The sequence below is a fragment of the Salvelinus fontinalis genome, unplaced genomic scaffold (assembly GCF_029448725.1).
Source record: "Salvelinus fontinalis isolate EN_2023a unplaced genomic scaffold, ASM2944872v1 scaffold_1642, whole genome shotgun sequence".
Lineage (NCBI taxonomy): Eukaryota > Metazoa > Chordata > Actinopteri > Salmoniformes > Salmonidae > Salvelinus > Salvelinus fontinalis.
The window spans coordinates 3,965-25,812 of record NW_026601851.1 but is presented as its reverse complement, the minus strand read 5'-3'; the positions used below and the strand labels follow the sequence as shown (position 1 = coordinate 25,812).

Sequence of the window (21,848 nt, the reverse complement as noted above, 5' to 3'; positions counted from 1 at the left end):
CTATTCCTATATCCATACCATCATACCATGTCTCTCTTCCTATATCCATACCATCATACCACGTCTCTCTTCCTATATCCATACCATCATACCCCGTCTCTCTTCCTATATCCATACCATCATACCACGTCTCTCTTCCTATATCCATACCATCATACCACGTCTCTCTTCCTATATCCATACCATCATACCACGTCTCTCTTCCTATATCCATACCATCATACCCCGTCTCTCTTCCTATATCCATACCATCATACCTCGTCTCTCTTCCTATATCCATACCATCATACCCCGTCTATTCCTATATCCATACCATCATACCCCGTCTCTCTTCCTATATCCATACCATCATACCTCGTCTCTCTTCCTATATCCATACCATCATACCCCGTCTCTCTTCCTATATCCATACCCCGCCTCTTCCTATATCCATACCATCATACCTCGTCTCTCTTCCTATATCCATACCATCATACCCCGTCTATTCCTATATCCATACCATCATACCCCGTCTCTCTTCCTATATCCATACCATCATACCTCGTCTCTCTTCCTATATCCATACCATCATACCATGTCTCTCTTCCTATATCCATACCATCATACCTCGTCTCTCTTCCTATATCCATACCATCATACCATGTCTCTATTCCTATATCCATACCATCATACCTCGTCTCTCTTCCTATATCCATACCATCATACCCCGTCTCTCTTCCTATATCCATACCCCGCCTCTTCCTATATCCATACCATCATACCCCATCTCTCTTCCTATATCCATACCATCATACCGCGTCTCTCTTCCTATATCCATACCATCATACCACGTCTCTCTTCCTATATCCATACCATCATACCTCGTCTCTCTTCCTATATCCATACCATCATACCATGTCTCTCTTCCTATATCCATACCATCATACCGCGTCTCTCTTCCTATATCCATACCATGTCTCTCTTCCTATATCCATACCATGTCTCTCTTCCTCTATCCATACCATCATACCCCATCTCTCTTCCTATATCCATACCATCATACCTCGTCTCTCTTCATATATCCATACCATCATACCACATATTTATTTTATAACATGCTATTGTGAACAATATCCATGTGAGATATTAGGCTAAATTGTCTACATTAAAGCTAGATTTATCTAGTCTAAATAGCCTGCATCTAATTGGCCAATCATATGGATCACTGCAATGCAGCTCAAGCTCACTCAGTATGATTCAATGTATTGGGCATTGTAAGTAGTATGCTACTGTGGACATTTGAACACAGGCTAGCCAGAGCCTCAGTGAAAGTGAGCCTATTGTCCTCTATAGCAGAACTGATTCTAACCAGCACAACGACAACTTGGTCATTGGTCACGGTCTTAGTCTAGCTTCCTCATCTTAGCCTACAGTCTAGCTTCCTCATCTTAGCCTACAGTCTAGCTTCCTCATCTTAGCCTACAGTCTAGCTTCCTCATCTTAGCCTACAGTCTAGCTTCCTCATCTTAGCCTACAGTCTAGCTTCCTCATCTTAGCCTACAGTCTAGCTTCCTCATCTTAGCCTACAGTCTAGCTTCCTCATCTTAGCCTACAGTCTAGCTTCATTACCTTCTTCTCATCCAGCAGCATCATGATTTTGAACACCAGCACATCATTGACAACCACCTCCTCGTTCTTATAGAGGATCTGGAAGGTCTTGCTGCAGATGACGTCATCGACCACAGCTGCAGGGAAGGCCAGATCAGAACCTGTAATGAGAAGACATTTGTTTGAATGCAGAAAACTTACATCAACACAGAAACACACAATGTCTGTATCAACAAAATAACTGAGATTAACCAGAGGTTAGGCACTGGAGAGGAGTACGGGGGGTTAGGTACTGGAGAGGAGTGGGGGGGGGTTAGGTACTGGAGAGGAGTGGGGGGGGTTAGGTACTGGAGAGGAGTGGGGGGGGGGGGGGGTTAGGTACTGAGAGGAGTACGGGGGGTTAGGTACTGAGAGGAGTATGGGGGGTTAGGTACTGAGAGGAGTGGGGGGGGGTTAGGTACTGGAGAGGAGTGTGGGGGGTTAGGTACTGGAGAGGAGTGTGGGGGGTTAGGTACTGGAGAGGAGTGTGGGGGGTTAGGTACTGGAGAGGAGTGGGGGGGGTAGGTACTGGAGAGGAGTGGGGGGGGGTTAGGTACTGGAGAGGAGTGGGGGGGGTTAGGTACTGGAGAGGAGTGGGGGGGGGGTTAGGTACTGGAGAGGAGTGGGGGGGGGGTTAGGTACTGGAGAGGAGTGGGGGGGGGTTAGGTACTGGAGAGGAGTGGGGGGGGGTTAGGTACTGGAGAGGAGTGGGGGGGGTTAGGTACTGGAGAGGAGTGGGGGGGGGGGTTAGGTACTGGAGAGGAGTGGGGGGGGGTTAGGTACTGGAGAGGAGTGGGGGGGGGTTAGGTACTGGAGAGGAGTGGGGGGGGGTTAGGTACTGGAGAGGAGTGGGGGGGGTTAGGTACTGGAGAGGAGTGGGGGGGGGGGGGGGGGTTAGGTACTGAGAGGAGTACGGGGGGTTAGGTACTGAGAGGAGTATGGGGGGTTAGGTACTGAGAGGAGTGGGGGGGGGTTAGGTACTGGAGAGGAGTGTGGGGGGTTAGGTACTGGAGAGGAGTGTGGGGGGTTAGGTACTGGAGAGGAGTGGGGGGGGTAGGTACTGGAGAGGAGTGGGGGGGGGTTAGGTACTGGAGAGGAGTGGGGGGGGGTTAGGTACTGGAGAGGAGTGGGGGGGGGGTTAGGTACTGGAGAGGAGTGGGGGGGGGTTAGGTACTGGAGAGGAGTGGGGGGGGGGTTAGGTACTGGAGAGGAGTGGGGGGGGGTTAGGTACTGAGAGGAGTACGGGGGGTTAGGTACTGAGAGGAGTACGGGGGGTTAGGTACTGAGAGGAGTACGGGGGGTTAGGTACTGAGAGGAGTATGGGGGGTTAGGTACTGAGAGGAGTACGGGGGGTTAGGTACTGAGAGGAGTGGGGGGGTTAGGTACTGGAGAGGAGTGGGGGGGTTAGGTACTGAGGAGTGGGGGGGGGGGGGGTTAGGTACTGAGAGGAGTGGGGGGGGTTAGGTACTGAGAGGAGTGGGGGGGGGGGTTAGGTACTGAGAGGAGTGGGGGGGGGGGGGGAGTTAGGTACTGGAGAGGAGTGGGGGGGGCTAGGTACTGAGGAGTGGGGGGGTTAGGTACTGAGTGGGGGGGGGGGGTTAGGTACTGAGAGGAGTGGGGGGGGGTTAGGTACTGAGAGGAGTGGGGGGGGTTAGTTACTGGAGAGGAGTGGGGGGGTTAGTTACTGGAGAGGAGTACGGGGGGGGGTTAGGTACTGAGAGGAGTGGGGGGGGGGGGGGGGTTAGGTACTGAGAGGAGTGGGGGGGTTAGGTACTACTGATAGGGGTAAAAAATCCAAACAGTTACATATCAGGATAATATTTGATGATATATTGCATAATTATGACTAACGCAATATACATTTTTGCACTGCTTAGCTGTACCAAAACTCCAGTATTTTTCTTAATCGCTTGTTCTCCATCTTCTTTTTAAATAAGTAGCCAATTTGTTCTGAGTACTTTTATTTCCATGACTGATCAAAAGTTGTTTTCCATAGGCTCTCTGTCCCTCTGCAGCAGACATGTGGTGAGCAATATGTTGGAACATGGAATCCTAATAAAATCACAGTATCGAATAGCAATACATATAGAATTGTGAGAATTGTGATACATGTCACATCGGCACCAAAATATGGTGATAATATCGTATCGTGAGGTCCCTGGCAACTCCCAGCACTACTAGGTACTGGTGAGAAGTTGGCCAGTTATCTTCCTATGAACAGCTTACAGTACATGTTCCCTCTAGCAGACATCCAGGATGTCAGCTGTGACCTGGCAGCAGTCTGAGGCATGTCCTGGCAGCATAGACACAGCAAACAGTCAGTCTGTTGGTTGTTTTTACACATGGCTGATGGCTTACAAGGCTGACTAACCATTTCCTATCCTTTCTAGGTGATTAACGGCACTATAGAACCTGCACCATTGTGATCAGCCGTGGAGGGACTAACAGTACGATAGAACCTACAACTATGAGATCAGCCGTGGAGGGACTAACGGCACTATAGAACCTACAACTATGAGATCAGCCGTGGAGGGACTAACGGCACTATAGAACCTACAACTATGAGATCAGCCGTGGAGGGACTAACGGCACTATAGAACCTACAACTATGAGATCAGCCGTGGAGGGACTAACAGCACTATAGAACCTACAACTATGAGATCAGCCGTGGAGGGACTAACAGCACTATAGAACCTACAACTATGAGATCAGCCGTGGAGGGACTAACGGTACTATAGAACCTACAACTATGAGATCAGCCGTGGAGGGACTAACAGCACTATAGAACCTACAACTATGAGATCAGCCGTGGAGGGACTAACAGCACTATAGAACCTGCAACTATGAGATCAGCCGTGTAGGGACTAACCTCACTATAGAACCTACAACTATGAGATCAGCCGTGGAGGGACTAACAGCACTATAGAACCTACAACTATGAGATCAGCCGTGGAGGGACTAACATCATTATAGAACCTACAACTATGTGATCAGCCGTGGAGGGACTAACAGCATTATAGAACCTACAACTATGTGATCAGCCGTGGAGGGACTAACAGCACTATTGAACCTACAACGATGAGATCAGCCGTGGAGGGCCTAACAGCACTATAGAACCTACAACTATGTGATCAGCCGTGGAGGGACTAACAGCACTATAGAACCTACAACTATGAGATCAGCCGTGGAGGGACTATCAGTACTATAGAACCTGCAACTATGAGATCAGCCATGGAGGGACTAACAGCACTATAGAACCTACAACTATGAGATCAGCCGTGGAGGGACTAACAACACTATAGAACCTGCAACTATGAGATCAGCCATGGAGGGACTAACATCACTATAGAACCTACAACTGAGATCAGCCGTGGAGGGACTAACAGCACTATAGAACCTACAACTATGAGATCAGCCGTGGAGGGACTAACAGCACTATAGAACCTGCAACTATGAGATCAGCCGTGTAGGGACTAACAGCACTATAGAACCTACAACTGAGATCAGCCGTGGAGGGACTAACAGCACTATAGAACCTACAACTATGAGATCAGCCGTGGAGGGACTAACAGCACTATAGAACCTACAACTATGAGATCAGCCGTGGAGGGACTAACAGCACTATAGAACCTACAACTATGAGATCAGCCGTGGAGGGACTAACAGCACTAAAGAACCTACAACTATGAGATCAGCCGTGGAGGGACTAACAGCACTATAGAACCTACAACTATGAGATCAGCCGTGGAGGGACTAACAGCACTATAGAACCTACAACTATGAGATCAGCCGTGGAGGGAAAGGCCAGAGAGGAACAGGACTCCACCAACCCATGATGGAAAACACCATACTGCTGGTGGAAAATAGAATACAAGCTAATGGAACAGCTTTCTGCTGAAAATGAAACAACCCAATTTTGGGGAATTAGCCTATTTCACCACTTAAAGTGTAACACCAACTCTAGTCAAGTGGGTGTACTACCAATGCCAGAGAGACCTGGCTGGCAAGAGACCAGAGACAAGGCCTCCTATTAATAGGCCACTTAGAAAGCCCAGGGTTGAGGTGAGGAGGAAGAACCAATCCCATTCAGCTAAAGCTCTCAGCCTCTCGCTGACTCCTATCAGGCACACAGCAGAAAACACTGGAGCATCCTGCAATCATATCAGGCTCAGAGCAGAACACACTGGAGCATCCTGTAATCATATCAGGCTCAGAGCAGAAAATACTGGAGCATCCTGCAATCATATCAGGCTCAGAGCAGAAAACACTGGAGCATCCTGCAATCTCATCCTCCTTTGTCCCCTCTTAATCCCCACTGTGACAGGAGGATTGGTTGTTGGGGTACAGAATGCAGCGTATTGTGAGGCTGGAATGGAGGGAGCAAAGGCATTCCTCTCAGTGCAGACCAGGGCAGGGATGAGCTGTGACTGTTCCAGGCTGCCAGGAGAAAAGAGATGGGAACAAGGCTGGTTTTGTGACATCAATCCATCAGTCCTGCCACTCTGCCAGCTCCAAACCAACAACAAAATCCAATGGAGGAGAAGACCAAATCTACATTCATCTGAAGGGTTTCCCCTCAATGTCTTTCAACCAAGAGTATCACTGTCAGTTCAAATGGATATTGAACGAACACATTGGAACTCTAGATGAATACCATCTTTCACATTAAAATCTGGAACGCACAAAATCAGACCAGACGATTTAGAGAAGAGCTTCATATCATATATACTATCTCTCCGCTTGCTGCCCTTTGAAATAACCTCTCTGACAAATGAATCAACCATACAGGCTAGCTTTTATAGGTGGTCACGTACACTAGCAAATAGCATCAAGGATCCAATTCCTTAACGTCTGGCCTAATCATTCCCTTCATAGTACAAGATGATGAAGGAGAACCAAGAACTTAAACAAAACCCTCCCAAACGATGAACAATATGGAACCTGCTACACTTGTAATCCAAAAACACCTCTGTTAATGAAGCATAACGAATGGTTATAAAGCATACGGCACCACTTGGACTCGGATCATAATTCCATCTTGCTCTCACATCGTTAAAAACAGAACATTACAGCTGAAAAACCGTGGATAAGGTAGGTGAAGGATTGGTCTGAAATAAATATGGACTTGTTAAAAGGCTGCTTTGACTGTACCATTTGGGAGGAATTATGTGACACAGACAAAACCATTGAGGAACTGAATGGGACCATTACTGACTACATACAGTGTGTTCTGAAAGGATTCAGACAGCCTTGACATTTTCTACATGTTGTAACGTTACAGCCGTATTCGAAAATTGATTTAAAAAAAGAAGCAATCTACACACAATATCCCATAACGACGAAGTGAAAACAGGTTTTTAGAAATGTTTGCAACCCCCCCTCCCCCAAAAAAACAGAAACACCTTACATACATATGTATTCAGACCCTTTGCTATGAGACTCCAAATTGAGCTCAGGTGCATCCTGTTTCCATTGATCATCCTTGATATGTTTCTACAACTTGATTGGAGTCCACCTGTTATAAATTCAATTGATTGGACATGATTTGGAAAGGCACACGGCTGTCTATATAAAAGGTCCCACAGTTGACAGTGCATGTTAGAGGAAAAACCAAGCCATAAGGTCGAAGGAATTGTCCGTAGAGCTCCGAGACAGGATTGTGTCGAGGCACAGATCTGGGAAAGGGTATCCAACAATGTCTGCAGCAATCGGGGGAGAAGGGCTTTGGTCAGGGAAGTGAACACGATGGTAACTCTGACAGAGCTCCAGAGTTCCTCTGACCTGAATGCCAAGCGTCAAGTCTGGAGGAAACCTGGCACCGTCCCTACAGTGAAGCATGGTGGTGGCAGCATCATGCTGTGGGGATGTTTTTCAGCAGCAGGGACTGAGACTAGTCAGGATCGAGGGAAAGATGGAGCAAAGTTCAGAGATCATTGATGAAAACATGTCCCAGAACGCTCAGGACTTCAGACTGGGGCGAAGGTTCACCTTCCAACAGGACAACGACCCTAAGCACACAGCCAAGACAACACAGGAGTGGCTTCGGGACAAGTCTCTGAATGTCCTTGAGTGGCCCAGCCAGAGCCCGGACTTGAACCCGATCGAACATCTCTGGAGACCTGAAAATAGCTGTGCAGCGTCGCTCCCCATCCAACCTGACAGAGCTTGCGAGAATCTTCAGAGAAGAATGGGCGTATGATGCTTATAGCGTCATACCCAAGAAGACTTGACTCTGTAATCGCTGCCAAAGGTACTTCAACAAAGTACTGAGTGTTAGGTTCTAAATGAACCGAGTAAAAACTCACAGATGATTTTTAAAGATCAAACCAAGTTTATTCACCCAAAGGGTCAGACAGCGAACAGACAAAGACATGTTCCCACCAGCACACGTATATACACCCCAATTTGGGTGAAGTCTCCTCCTTCCCTTTAAAGTATTATATCTTTATTGCTAGGCAGGAAGTTAAGTGATGCAGCTAATAAACTGTTCCTTCTCCCTTAATGTGGCCTGACCTCGGCCCCCATTCCGCACTAATCCACATCTCTCCACCCTTATCAGTGACTGCAACTATGTGATTGCCTTTCCTTTACTCAGTACATTCCAAGCCTCTGGCTCATATCCACCCTTAACTGACCCCACCATATACATTCCTCCTACAGATACCCATTCAGATACCCATATACATTCCTCCTACAGATACCCATTCACTTCTGGTGTAGAAACCAGACTGTGGCATTTCCATAGGATACCTGATGATTAACAACATTTCGAGTTGACAAGTCAGAACCCATTATGAGTAAAGGGTCTGAATACTTTTGTAAATGAGATGGTTGCTTTTTTTATGTGCAAAAATGTCATCCATTTTAGAATAACAATACATGGGAGGCATGGAAATGTCTTAACCAAACGACGGGCATGGAGAAGAACACCTTGGCAGCAATACCACCTACTGATAACAATCTAGCCAATCAACTGAACCACTTCTTTGCCATATTTAAAACAACGGACAGGATTTCTGTAAATGACTTACCCCTCCCGAATGACAGTCCCAGCATCATCTCTGAAAAGGTTGTCTTTCAACTCTTCTCCAAACTCAACCCTCAGAAAGCAGAAGGCTGTGATGGTCTAAGTGGGATGTCATCAGGGAGTGTAAATGGCTGTGTAACACGTACAGAATACTTTGTCAAATGTCATTGGACAGCAGCAGAACCGCACAAATCTGGCTGAAACTATTGTGCCCATTCACAAAGTGAATAATCCCAAATCCCTGAATGACGGTCATCCCATCTGCTTGCCCTCTGTGATAATCTAATGGTTGGACCCCATTGTCCTGGGACACCTTCTCCTGCACACAGAGAGCCTACTGGACTCGTTCCAGCTGGCATATAAACCAGGCTGTGGATCTGAAGATGCACTGGTCTTCCTCCTTCATAAAATCTACATGATCTGGATAAACCATGTTCATGCCACAATACTTTTTGTAGATTTTTTTATCTGCCTTCGACACATTGCATCCTGATATTCTGGTCAACAAACTTGCAACCATGGCCATCAACGCACGTCTCATCAACTGGATCAGGTGTTCTCTCACCAGTCGGGTCAGAAGAGTGAGGTTCAATGTGAATACATCAGAACCCACTAACCACCAATATGAGGGTACCCCAGAGCAGTGTCCTTTTACTGGTTCGGTTCACCCTCTACACTAACGTTTGCACCCAAATAACACCAGAAGGTACAACAGTAAAGTATGCAGATGATACAGCAAGCGTTGGTTTAACAGAGGAGTCCAGGATGACTACAGGACAGAAGTAAGGAAAACACATTCTTAAATGGGGGAAAACAAAGGAAATGACAAACCTCAGAAACATAAAAGATGATACCGGGCCCATTCACATCGACTTAAAATAGAATCAGAGCAATACAAATATCTTGGAACTATAATTGACTCAAAACTCTCCTGAACTCAAACACAACAGATATACAAGAGACAACAAGGACTGTATTTCATGAGGAGATTAAAGAAATATCAGGTGAACAGAATAAAAACAAACATTGTGTTTCCAAGCCTGGTACAAACAATTATCTATCTCTAATAAAAACATCCACATTGTGTTTCCAAGCCTGGTACAAACAGCTATCTATCTCTAATAAAAACATCCACATTGTGTTTCCAAGCCTGGTACAAACAATTATCTATCTCTAATAAAAACAAACATTGTGTTTCCAAGCCTGGTACAAACAGCTATCTATCTCTAATAAAAACATCCACATTGTGTTTCCAAGCCTGGTACAAACAGTTATCTATCTCTAATAAAAACACTCACATTGTGTTTCCAAGCCTGGTACAAACAGCTATCTATCTCTAATAAAAACATCCACATTGTGTTTCCAAGCCTGGTACAAACAATTATCTATCTCTAATAAAAACATCCACATTGTGTTTCCAAGCCTGGTACAAACAGTTATCTATCTCTAATAAAAACACCCACATTGTGTTTCCAAGCCTGGTACAAACAGCTATCTATCTCTAATAAAAACACCACATTGTGTTTCCAAGCCTGGTACAAACAGCTATCTATCTCTAATAAAAACAGCTGTAAAAGAAGGAGTTATTCTGAAGAACATGGAAGCTCTGTTCTTGGAGAGAGAAGTGAGGGCAGGAGTGAGAATTGCCACTGACCTGACACACCCACTCAACCAGGAGTACAGATCCTACCATCAGGCCACAGATACTGACTCCATCTTTACAAAACCCCAGAGCCCAGAAATCAGCAATTCCCACCAGTATAAGTCAATTGAATAAATAACTACTGTGAATAAAAAACATAGCCCTACTGTGCTGTGATGTTGTTTGTTGATGCAAGACAAATTTCCCCAAAACGGACACACAAATAATAATAATTAATAATACAAAAGAAGGCGATTTCTTAATGGTTGAAACACACACAACTAAAGCATTTTAGCGAGAGAGCGAGAGAGCGTGTGTTAACTGACCTGGTGGGTGGAGTAGACTGGCCTCTACTTTGTGAGGGACTCGTGGTGGCACCTTCATACTGGCACGGATCTGGTAGAACCTGGGAGACAAACAGTTAGCAATGAAAACAACAGGAAGGACATAGTGTTCACCCTACCAGGACTGGAACCCAGGCTCTTGCAGCTGTAAGTCCAACATCTTGATGAGGCAGGTGGACACTGCATGTTCTAATCCAAGGTCCCTACAGAATGTAGGAATTCTAAGCACAGAACTCATTTGATGGGACATACTGTAGCTTTAAACCAATAGAAGTTAGAACAATTGGCCTATTAAAAATCTCTAGCCTACAGAGCCTTCAGGAAGTATTCACACCCCTTGACTTCTCCCACATTCTGGTGTGTTACAGCCTGAATTTAAAATGGATTAAATGTATTTTTTTTTGTCACTGGCCTATACACCATACCCCATAATTACAAAGTGGAATATGTTTTTAGATTTTTTTTGACAGATTAATAAAAAATGAAAAGCTGAAATGTCTTAAATCAATAAGTGTTCAACCCCTTTGTTATGGCAAGTCTAAATAAGTTCAGGAGTAAACATTTGCTTAACAAGTCACATAATAAGTTGCATGGACTCACTGTGTGTGCAATAATAGTGTTTTAACATGATTTTTGAATGACTACCTCATCTCTGTACCCTACACATACAATTATCTATAAGATCCCTTAGTCGAGCAGTGAATTTCAAACACAGATTCTAATGCCTCCCAAAGAAGGGCACCTATTAGTAGAATGGTTCCCCCCAAAAAAGCAGACATTGAATATCCCTTTGAGCATGGTGAAGTTATTAATTACACTTTGGATGGTTTATCATTACACCCAGTCACTAAAAAGATAAAGTCCTTCCTAACTCAGTTGCCTGAGAGGAAGGAAACCGCTCAGGGATTTCACCATGAGGCCAATGGTAAGTTTAAAAAGTTAGAGTTTAATGGCTGTGATAGGAGAAAACTAAGGTTGGATCAACAACATTGTAGTTACTCTACAATACGAACCTAAATGAAAGAGAAAAAGTCTGTACAGAATAAAAATATTTCAAAACATGCATCCTGAGATATTTCTGTATTTCATTTTCAATAAATCTGCAAACATTTCTAAAAACATGTTTTCATTTTGTCATGAGGATGTGTGTGTAGATGGGGGAGAAACACATTTATTTAATCCATTTTGAATCCAGGCTGTAACAACATGTGGAATAGGTCAGGAGGTATGAATACTTTGTGAAGACAGTGTATAGAAAGAGTAAGAGTCTGGGTCCGTCGGAGTAACCTACAGGCCTGTAGTTTAGAGCGGAGACAGGGGAGAGATGGCCTTGTAAGAAGAGAACAGTCTGTGTAGGTTTACTAAAGGCATGTAAAACGAGCTTTCACTTTTCATGAATGAATAATGAGCACTTTCTTTAACACTCACTCGTGTGTTAAACTCACATTTAAAGTATTGATGAGTAAAGAAAGACCAGGGCCCATATTCAAACAAACATGTACTGATCTGGGATCAGTTCTCTCTTTATGATCATAATGAATAAGATTACATGACAGCCTGGGTGGACCTGATCCTAGAACAGCAGTCCTACTCTGAGACTGTCTGCTGGTCAGTGCTCTGCTCAGTACAGGACAGTATTACAACATGCTGTCTCCTTTTGAATGTACATTTCCCAGATGTAGAAGAGATGTTTGGCTGGTATAACCTGACTACTAGGCTGACTCGGAGCCGTGGCTGGTATAACCTGACTACTAGGCTGACTCGGAGCCGTGGCTGGTATAACCTGACTACTAGGCTGACTCGGAGCCGTGGCTGGTATAACCTGACTACTAGGCTGACTCGGAGCCGTGGCTGGTATAACCTGACTACTAGGCTGACTCGGAGCCGTGGCTGGTATAACCTGACTACTAGGCTGACTCGGAGCCGTGGCTGGTATAACCTGACTACTAGGCTGACTCGGAGCCGTGGCTGGTATAACCTGACTACTAGGCTGACTCGGAGCCGTGGCTGGTATAACCTGACTACTAGGCTGACTCGGAGCCGTGGCTGGTATAACCTGACTACTAGGCTGACTCGGAGCCGTGGCTGGTATAACCTGACTACTAGGCTGACTCGGAGCCGTGGCTGGTATAACCTGACTACTAGGCTGACTCGGAGCCGTGGCTGGTATAACCTGACTTCTAGGCTGACTCGGAGCCGTGGCTGGTATAACCTGACTACTAGGCTGACTCGGAGCCGTGGCTGGTATAACCTGACTACTAGGCTGACTCGGAGCCGTGGCTGGTATAACCTGACTTCTAGGCTGACTCGGAGCCGTGGGTGTTACATTGTGATGCTGCAGCAGCACCAGAAAGGAGCAGCCTATCCCACTGGTGTGTCCGTCTGAACCACATCCCATGTTTGTTTCCTGACTCGCCACATGTTTACAATGGAAGGAAAGCAGACAGCCGGACACAGACCAAAATACACTAGGATATGGACTAGTCTTTTATCACACCTACGTAGCAGACACAGGACTCTGCATATGAGGTGCTGTTGAGATCACTATGGATCAATGTTCCCTCTAAGCTGCGCTCGTGCGTAGATCCCTGGGACTGCCGGACAGAAGAAATATCAGCCCTCGCTGAGAAGCAGGAGATTGAACTTCATTCAACTTTATAGAGTTTTCCCCTTTAGTTAAAATTATCAACGATTCGCTCTACTGTGGGAATTGTGATCGAATCAATGCAATATTAGCCACTTTCAATGTAACATATGGAAACAAAAGGAACTGTGCAAGAGATGTTGTTGTAGGCAGAAGGCATGGGAGTAGGAATCTATTGTGTTGACATGTAGGACTCAGTGTACTCTGCACCAAGATCAGCTTGTTCTCAGATCAAAGCGAGAGCTGCATGCAGCCACGTGTGCACATTCTGTTCATATCCTCTGTTCGTTATTAGTTGTTAGCCCAGTTATAGATCGTTAGTAGTCAGCAATAGGGGACTGATTGTTAGTTAGTTATTAACCCAGTTATAGATCATTAGTCGTCAGCAATAGGGGAGTGATTACAAGTTAGTGAGTTATTATCCCAGTTATAGATAATTTGTGGTCAGCCATTTGTATTTATTTATTCATTTAACCAGGTAGGCTAGTTGACAACAAGTTCTCATTTGCAACTGCGACCTGACCAAGATAAAGCAAAGCAGTTTGACACATACAACAACACAGAGTTACACATGGAATAAACAGACATACAATCAATAATACAGTAGAAAAATCTATATACAGCATGTGCAAATGAGGTAGGATAAGAGAGGTAAGGCAATAAATAGGCCATGGTGGCAAAGTAATTACAATATAGCAATTAAAGACTGGAATGGTAGGATGTGCAGAAGATGAATGTGCAAGTTGAGATACTGGGGTGCAAAGGAGCAAGATAAATAAATACAGTTTGGGGATGAGGTAGATTGGATGGACTATTTACAGATGAGCTATGTACAGGTGCAGTGATCTGTGAGCTGCTCTGACAGCTGGTGCTTAAAGCTAGTGAGGGAGGTAAGAGTCTCCAGCTTTAGTGATTTTTGCAGTTCGTTCCTGTCGTTGGCAGCAGAGAACGAAGGAGAGGCGGCCAAAGGAAGAATTGGCTTTGGGGGTGACCAGTGAGATATACCTGCTGGAGCGTGTGCTACGGGTGGGTGCTGCTATGGTGACCGGTGAGCTGAGATAAGGCGGGGCTTTACCTAGCAGAGACTTGTAGATGACCTGGAGCCAGTGGGTTTGGCGACGAGTATGAAGCGAGGGCCAGCCAATGACATCATACAGGTCGCAGTGGTGGGTAGTATATGGGGCTTTGGTGACAAAACAGATGGCACTGTGATAGACTGCATCCAATTTGCTGAGTAGAGTGTTGGAGGCTATTTTGTAAATGACATCGCCGAAGTCGAGGATCGGTAGGATGGTCAATTTTATGAGGGTATGATTGCCAGCATGAGTGAAGGATGCTTTGTTGCGAAATAGGAAGCCGATTCTAAATTTAATTTGGGATTGGAGATGTTTAATGTGAGTCTGGAAGGAGAGTTTACAGTCTAACCAGACACCTAGGTATTTGTAGTTGTCCACATATTCTAAGTCAGAACCGTCCAGAGTAGTGATGCTGGACGGCCGGGCAGGTGCAGGCAGCGATCGGTTAAATTTAGTTTTACTTGCATTTAAGAGCAGTTGGAGGCCATGGAAGGAGAGTTATGGCATTGAAGCTCATCTGGAGGTTTAGTTAACACAGTGTCCAACGAAGGGCCAGAAGTATACAGAATGGTGTCGTCTGCGTAGAGGTGGATCAAAGAATCACCAGCGGCAAGAGCGACATCATTGATGTATACAGAGAAGAGAGTCGGCCCGAGAATTGAACCCTGTGGCACCCCCAAAGAGACTGCCAGAGGTCCGGACAACAGGCCCTCCGATTTGACATACTGAACTCTATCTGAGAAGTAGTTGGTGAACCAGGCGAGGCAGTCATTTGATAAACCAAGGCTGCTGAGTCTGCCGATAAGAATGTTGTGATTGACAGAGTCGAAAGCCTTAGCCAGGTCGATGAATACGGCTGCACAGTAATGTCTCTTATCGATGGCAGTTATGATATCGTTTAGGACCTTGAGCGTGGCTGAGGTGCACCCATGACCAGCTCTGAAACCAGATTGCATAGCGGAGAAGGTACGGTGAGATTCGAAATGGTCGGCAATCTGTTTGTTAACTTGGCTTTCAAAGACCTTAGAAAGGCAGGGTAGGATAGATATAGGTCTGCAGCAGTTTGGGTCTAGAGTGTCTCCCCCTTTGAAGAGGTGGATGACCGCGGCAGCTTTCCAATCTATGGGAATCTCAGACGATACGAAAGAGAGGTTGAACAGGCTAGTAATAGGGGTTGCAAATATTTCCGTAGATAATTTTAGAAAGAGAGGGTACAGGGGAGTGATTACTAGTTAGTTAGTTATTAGCTCAGTTATACATCATTATTAGTCAACAATAGGGGAGTGATTACTTCCTACATTTATAGACATCTCTGAAAAGCGAGTCTGGTAAAGAGCACTTTTCTGTCTTAAAAGGGGGAGTGTTGTATTTTGAGACTGGCTACTTAGATTATTCAAGCCTATAGGCAGAGGGTAGCATAATGTGTCTGATTCTCTGTAATAATGGTATGGGAATAATAATGCATTTTATTTTGTAAAGTGGTTTCTTGCATCAAACAACAACATTTTCAGTCACCTCCTTGTCTGAAGGACAAGTAGATGAACAGGTTAATGTCAAGTCAAAAGTCTCATGGAATGTACGACTACATTGAACACCACACATTGGCTGCTAGTGTAGGTTGAATGATAGAACAGCTATTTCCATGTTCAAATGTAGGCCACTCTGGTAGGCCACTCTAACTCTAACTTATGATTAAATAGCCACAGTTGTCTACCTGACCATTGTCTGAAACTGTAACTTAAAGCAGGTTCAGCCTCAGTGTTCACAGTGAAACTATAACTTAAAGCAGGTTCAGCCTCAGTGCTCACAGTGAAACTGTAACTTAAAGCAGGTTCAGCCTCAGTGTTCACAGTGAAACTGTAACTTAAAGCAGGTTCAGCCTCAGTGTTCACAGTGAAACTGTAACTTAAAGCAGGTTCAGCCTCAGTGTTCACAGTAAAACTGTAACTTAAAGCAGGTTCAGCCTCAGTGTTCACAGTGAAACTATAACTTAAAGCAGGTACAGCCTCAGTGTTCACAGTGAAACTATAACTTAAAGCAGGTATAGCCTCAGTGTTCACAGTAAAACTGTAACTAAAAGTAGCTACAACCTCAGTGTTCACAGTGAAACTGTAACTTAAAGCAGGTACAGCCTCAGTGTTCACAGTGAAACTGTAACTTAAAGCAGGTACAGCCTCAGTGTTCACAGTGAAACTGTAACTTAAAGCAGGTACAGCCTCAGTGTTCACAGTGAAACTGTAACTTAAAGCAGGTACAGCCTCAGTGTTCACAGTGAAACTGTAACTTAAAGCAGGTACAGCCTCAGTGTTCACAGTGAAACTGTAACTTAAAGCAGGTACACAGTGTTCACAGTGAAACTGTAACTTAAAGCGGGTACAGTCTCAGTGTTCACAGTAAAACTGTAACTTAAAGCAGGTACAGCCTCAGTGTTCACAATAAAACTGTAACTTAAAGCAGGTTCAGCCTCAGTGTTCACAGTGAAACTAACTTAAAGCAGGTTCAGCCTCAGTGTTCACAGTGAAACTGTAACTTAAAGCAGGTACAGCCTCAGTGTTCACAATAAAACTGTAACTTAAAGCAGGTTCAGCCTCAGTGCTCACAGTGAAACTGTAACTTAAAGCAGGTTCAGCCTCAGTGTTCACAGTAAAACTGTAACTTAAAGCAGGTTCAGCCTCAGTGCTCACAGTGAAACTGTAACTAAAAGCAGGTTCAGCCTCAGTGTTCACAGTGAAACTGTAACTTAAAGCAGGTACAGTCTCAGTGTTCACAGTAAAACTGTAACTTAAAGCAGGTACACAGTGTTCACAGTGAAACTGTAACTTAAAGCAGGTACAGCCTCAGTGTTCACAGTGAAACTGTAACTTAAAGCAGGTACAGCCTCAGTGTTCACAGTGAAACTGTAACTTAAAGCAGGTTCAGCCTCAGTGTTCACAGTAAAACTGTAACTTAAAGCAGGTTCAGCCTCAGTGTTCACAGTGAAACTGTAACTTAAAGCAGGTTCAGCCTCAGTGTTCACAGTAAAACTGTAACTTAAAGCAGGTTCAGCCTCAGTGTTCACAGTAAAACTGTAACTTAAAGCAGGTTCAGCCTCAGTGTTCACAGTGAAACTGTAACTTAAAGCAGGTTCAGCCTCAGTGTTCACAGTAAAACTGTAACTTAAAGCAGGTTCAGCCTCTGTGTTCACAGTGAAACTGTAACTTAAAGCAGGTACACAGTGTTCACAGTAAAACTGTAACTAAAAGTAGCTACAACCTCAGTGTTCACAGTGAAACTGTAACTTAAAGCAGGTACAGCCTCAGTGTTCACAGTGAAACTGTAACTTAAAGCAGGTACAGCCTCAGTGTTCACAGTGAAACTGTAACTTAAAGCAGGTACAGCCTCAGTGTTCACAGTGAAACTGTAACTTAAAGCAGGTACAGCCTCAGTGTTCACAGTGAAACTGTAACTTAAAGCAGGTACACAGTGTTCACAGTGAAACTGTAACTTAAAGCGGGTACAGTCTCAGTGTTCACAGTAAAACTGTAACTTAAAGCAGGTTCAGCCTCAGTGTTCACAGTGAAACTGTAACTTAAAGCAGGTTCAGCCTCAGTGTTCACAGTAAAAGTGTAACTTAAAGCAGGTTCAGCCTCAGTGTTCACAGTAAAACTGTAACTTAAAGCAGGTACAGCCTCAGTGTTCACAGTAAAACTGTAACTTAAAGCAGGTTCAGCCTCAGTGCTCACAGTGAAACTGTAACTAAAAGCAGGTTCAGCCTCAGTGTTCACAGTGAAACTGTAACTTAAAGCAGGTACAGTCTCAGTGTTCACAGTAAAACTGTAACTTAAAGCAGGTACACAGTGTTCACAGTGAAACTGTAACTTAAAGCAGGTACAGCCTCAGTGTTCACAGTGAAACTGTAACTTAAAGCAGGTACAGCCTCAGTGTTCACAGTGAAACTGTAACTTAAAGCAGGTTCAGCCTCAGTGTTCACAGTAAAACTGTAACTTAAAGCAGGTTCAGCCTCAGTGTTCACAGTGAAACTGTAACTTAAAGCAGGTTCAGCCTCAGTGTTCACAGTAAAACTGTAACTTAAAGCAGGTTCAGCCTCAGTGTTCACAGTAAAACTGTAACTTAAAGCAGGTTCAGCCTCAGTGTTCACAGTGAAACTGTAACTTAAAGCAGGTTCAGCCTCAGTGTTCACAGTAAAACTGTAACTTAAAGCAGGTTCAGCCTCTGTGTTCACAGTGAAACTGTAACTTAAAGCAGGTTCAGCCTCAGTGTTCACAGTGAAACTGTAACTTAAAGCAGGTTCAGCCTCAGTGTTCACAGTAAAACTGTAACTTAAAGCAGGTTCAGCCTCAGTGTTCACAGTAAAATTGTAACTTAAAGCAGTTTCAGCCTCAGTGTTCACAGTGAAACTGTAACTTAAAGCAGGTTCAGCCTCAGTGTTCACAGTAAAACTGTAACTTAAAGCAGGTTCAGCCTCAGTGTTCACAGTGAAACTGTAACTTAAAGCAGGTACAGCCTCAGTGTTCACAGTAAAACTGTAACTTAAAGCAGGTTCAGCCTCAGTGTTCACAGTGAAACTGTAACTTAAAGCAGGTTCAGCCTCAGTGTTCACAGTGAAACTGTAACTTAAAGCAGGTTCAGCCTCAGTGTTCACAAGGAAGAGGGCGTGGCAATGAGCACATCTCAGCGTGGCTACATCTTAGAGAACATTTTAGAGTACCCCATCTTGGCTCTGTAAGATACAACATTTTGCAGTTTTAAAGCAAATTTTCTGCGATTTTACATATCCTGCCATGGAGCCGAGAAAATGCAGTTTTAATGCTAGTTTCCTGCTATTCTACGCATTTTGCCATGGCTAATGCTGTGTTCTTTTTCTCAAACATAATAACAAAATGAATACTGCTAAATTCATTGTTTTGGAATTTTTTATTCTCCCTGAATGTCAAGCTTTTATTTTGGTGATGGTTAATTCTTAAACGATGATATTATTTAAAATATACATAGTGTACAGAACATTAGGAACACCTTCCTAATATTTAGTTGCACCCCCTTTTGCCCTCATCACAGCCTCAAATCATTTTAGAATGTGAAAGTGTTCCACAGGGATGCTGGCCCATGTTGAATCCAATGCTTCCCACTGTTGTGTCAAGTTGGCTGGATGTCCTTTGGGCGGTGGACCATTCTTGATAAACACGGGAAACTGTTGAACGTGAAAAACCCAGCAGTGTTGCAGTTCCTGACACACTCAAACCGGTGCACCTGGCACCTACTATCATACCCCATTCAAAGGCATTCAAATGTTGTCTTGCCCATTCATCCTCTGAATAGCACACATACACAATTCATATCTCAAGGCTTGAAAATCCTTCTTTAACCTGTCTCCTCCCCGCCATCTACACTGATGGAAGAGGATTTAGTGACATCAACAAGGGATCATATCTTTCACCTGTTCAGTCTGTGTCATGGAAAGAGTAGGTGTTCATAATGTTTTGTCCACTCTATGTATATAGGTCCATTATTTATTCTACATATTTTATATCTGGTTTTAGTCATTTAAGTTTACAATTTAATTGTTTTTCCATCACGAAAATTCATAAAATAAAAAACAGTTTGGAGTTAGGTGAACAGTTTAGGCTGCCTGCCCAATGATTACAATGGAAGAAAGATCCCTGCAATACACCAGTGGGTAGAGGCCACTGTGAAGCAGGAAGCAAAAAGAGAGCTTTCCATCCTCTCTGAGGCCGACGTCATGGGAACTCTGTTGGGGGAATATCTAGGCCGCAGCCGGCTTCCTGCTCTGCTCCACAGCTGAGTCCACTACAACCAGACACTCAGACAGACTGCGTTCTGATGGCTACAGACACATTGTTCACTTAGCGGAGCCGAGTGTCACGCTACACTGGAATGTCAGCTTCCAGAGTAGTTTAGTTAAATCTACACTCCATTCCTCTCAAAAGGTAGCATGAAGCTGCACACGGCATCAACGGTGGAGGGAAGTAACAACGGGTCAAAGGAGTGCATCTACAAACGGGACTAATAGCCCATAGCAACAGCTGTCGCCTGGAAGCCTGCGGTAGTCTTGCTTAACATAGATATGACAGAGTCCCTCTGCTCAAAATGTCTACAAATAGTGACCCTTTAAATAAAGTCAGTCAGGTCTCTTGAGGTGAGCCAGTGTTTACTTGCTAGTCAACTCAACGATCCCAGACGGGTGCTTTCTACTCAGACTGAATTAGAAGGTGGAGGATGAGGACTTTTCCACACAAAAATCAATATATACGGGCATGAATGAATGATCAATGGCGTGTGAAATGCTGGACATCATTTTAACACAATTATGAGGTGGGAGAATGTCACGATCAGTTTGTTCACGTGCAGAGAGAGCAGCTTACTTGGAGGACATAGGCTTGTTATTATCACTGACCAACATGTCTCAATTCAACCTGTTTGCCTTGAAAGGGATTTGAATAATCCTCCTGGTATCATCATTATGGTTCGGCTGAGGAAAAGTGGCCCACCACAAGATACCTGGCATTGCCACCACATCTTAATCATATGCATTAGAACAGGACGTGTGACATCTATACTGACATCAAAACGGCACCATCAAACCTTTATTTACAAAATAGGGACTGGGGGCTAAGTGAGGATGAACGTTTCAGTCCCTGTAACTTCAGGCAATAACAGTATAACACGAAATGTAAACTTATTCAGAAACTTGAAAATGGAGGCCCGCAGAATTTCCCCAGAAAGCCTTGGTATACTTGATAAACAGGGCAGCCTAGAAGTAGCATCACAGAGGGCTGACAGTCAGTCTGTAGAGCAGTGAAGAAGAGACAGTCACTCACCCTCTTTGGAACAGGTCCACATTGTAGAACTTGTGGAGCTCAACAGAGAACTCCACCGTGGCCTGCACCTCACTCATCTTTGGCTTCAGAGGCAGACAGAGGGCTTACATCACCTGGGACATTATGACCCCTGTGGAAGGAGGAGAGCATCCATGTGAGTTACCTGAACTGATGTGAAGTTATCATCACACACGACACAAATACAGGAACAACCTACAGGTCTTTCTTCACACTAGTGGAGAATTACAGTGGAGCATGTGTTCTCATCACACACACACACCCTCGGGCGGTCAGGCACTCACCTACACACACACACACACACACACACACACACACACACACACACACACACACACACACCTAGTCAACAGCAAACAAACAGTCGTACTTGGCTCAGCTGTTTCCAATAACAAGCGCCGAACACCCAATCCAAACAGACCCATGAGGGCTGCTGCCTGCTGGGTACTCTGCTTCAGATGTAAATAACATGTCTTTCCTAATTGGCTGGCAGCTCAGCCAAACAGAGAGAGGGTGGGGGGAGAGATAAAGGGTGGGGGAGAGACGGAGAGAGAGGGTGGGGAGAGAGAGAGGGTGGGGGGAGAGAGAGAGAGAGGGGGATGGGGGGAGAGAGAGAGAGAGAGAGGGGTGGGGGG

General features: G+C 44.7%; 1 protein-coding gene across 1 annotated transcript; it reads right to left on the bottom strand.

The window, feature by feature from the left end:
- Positions 1-993: 993 nt before the first annotated feature.
- Positions 994-21,449, bottom strand: LOC129849750 (protein FAM135A-like). Its single transcript, XM_055916503.1, has 3 exons — positions 21,196-21,449; positions 10,622-10,701; positions 994-1,748 (listed from the first exon to the last, which is right to left on the bottom strand). Exons 1-3 carry the CDS (start codon positions 21,270-21,272, stop codon positions 1,579-1,581), a joined length of 327 nt encoding a protein of 108 aa, XP_055772478.1. The 5' UTR covers positions 21,273-21,449; the 3' UTR covers positions 994-1,578.
- Positions 21,450-21,848: the final 399 nt, after the last annotated feature.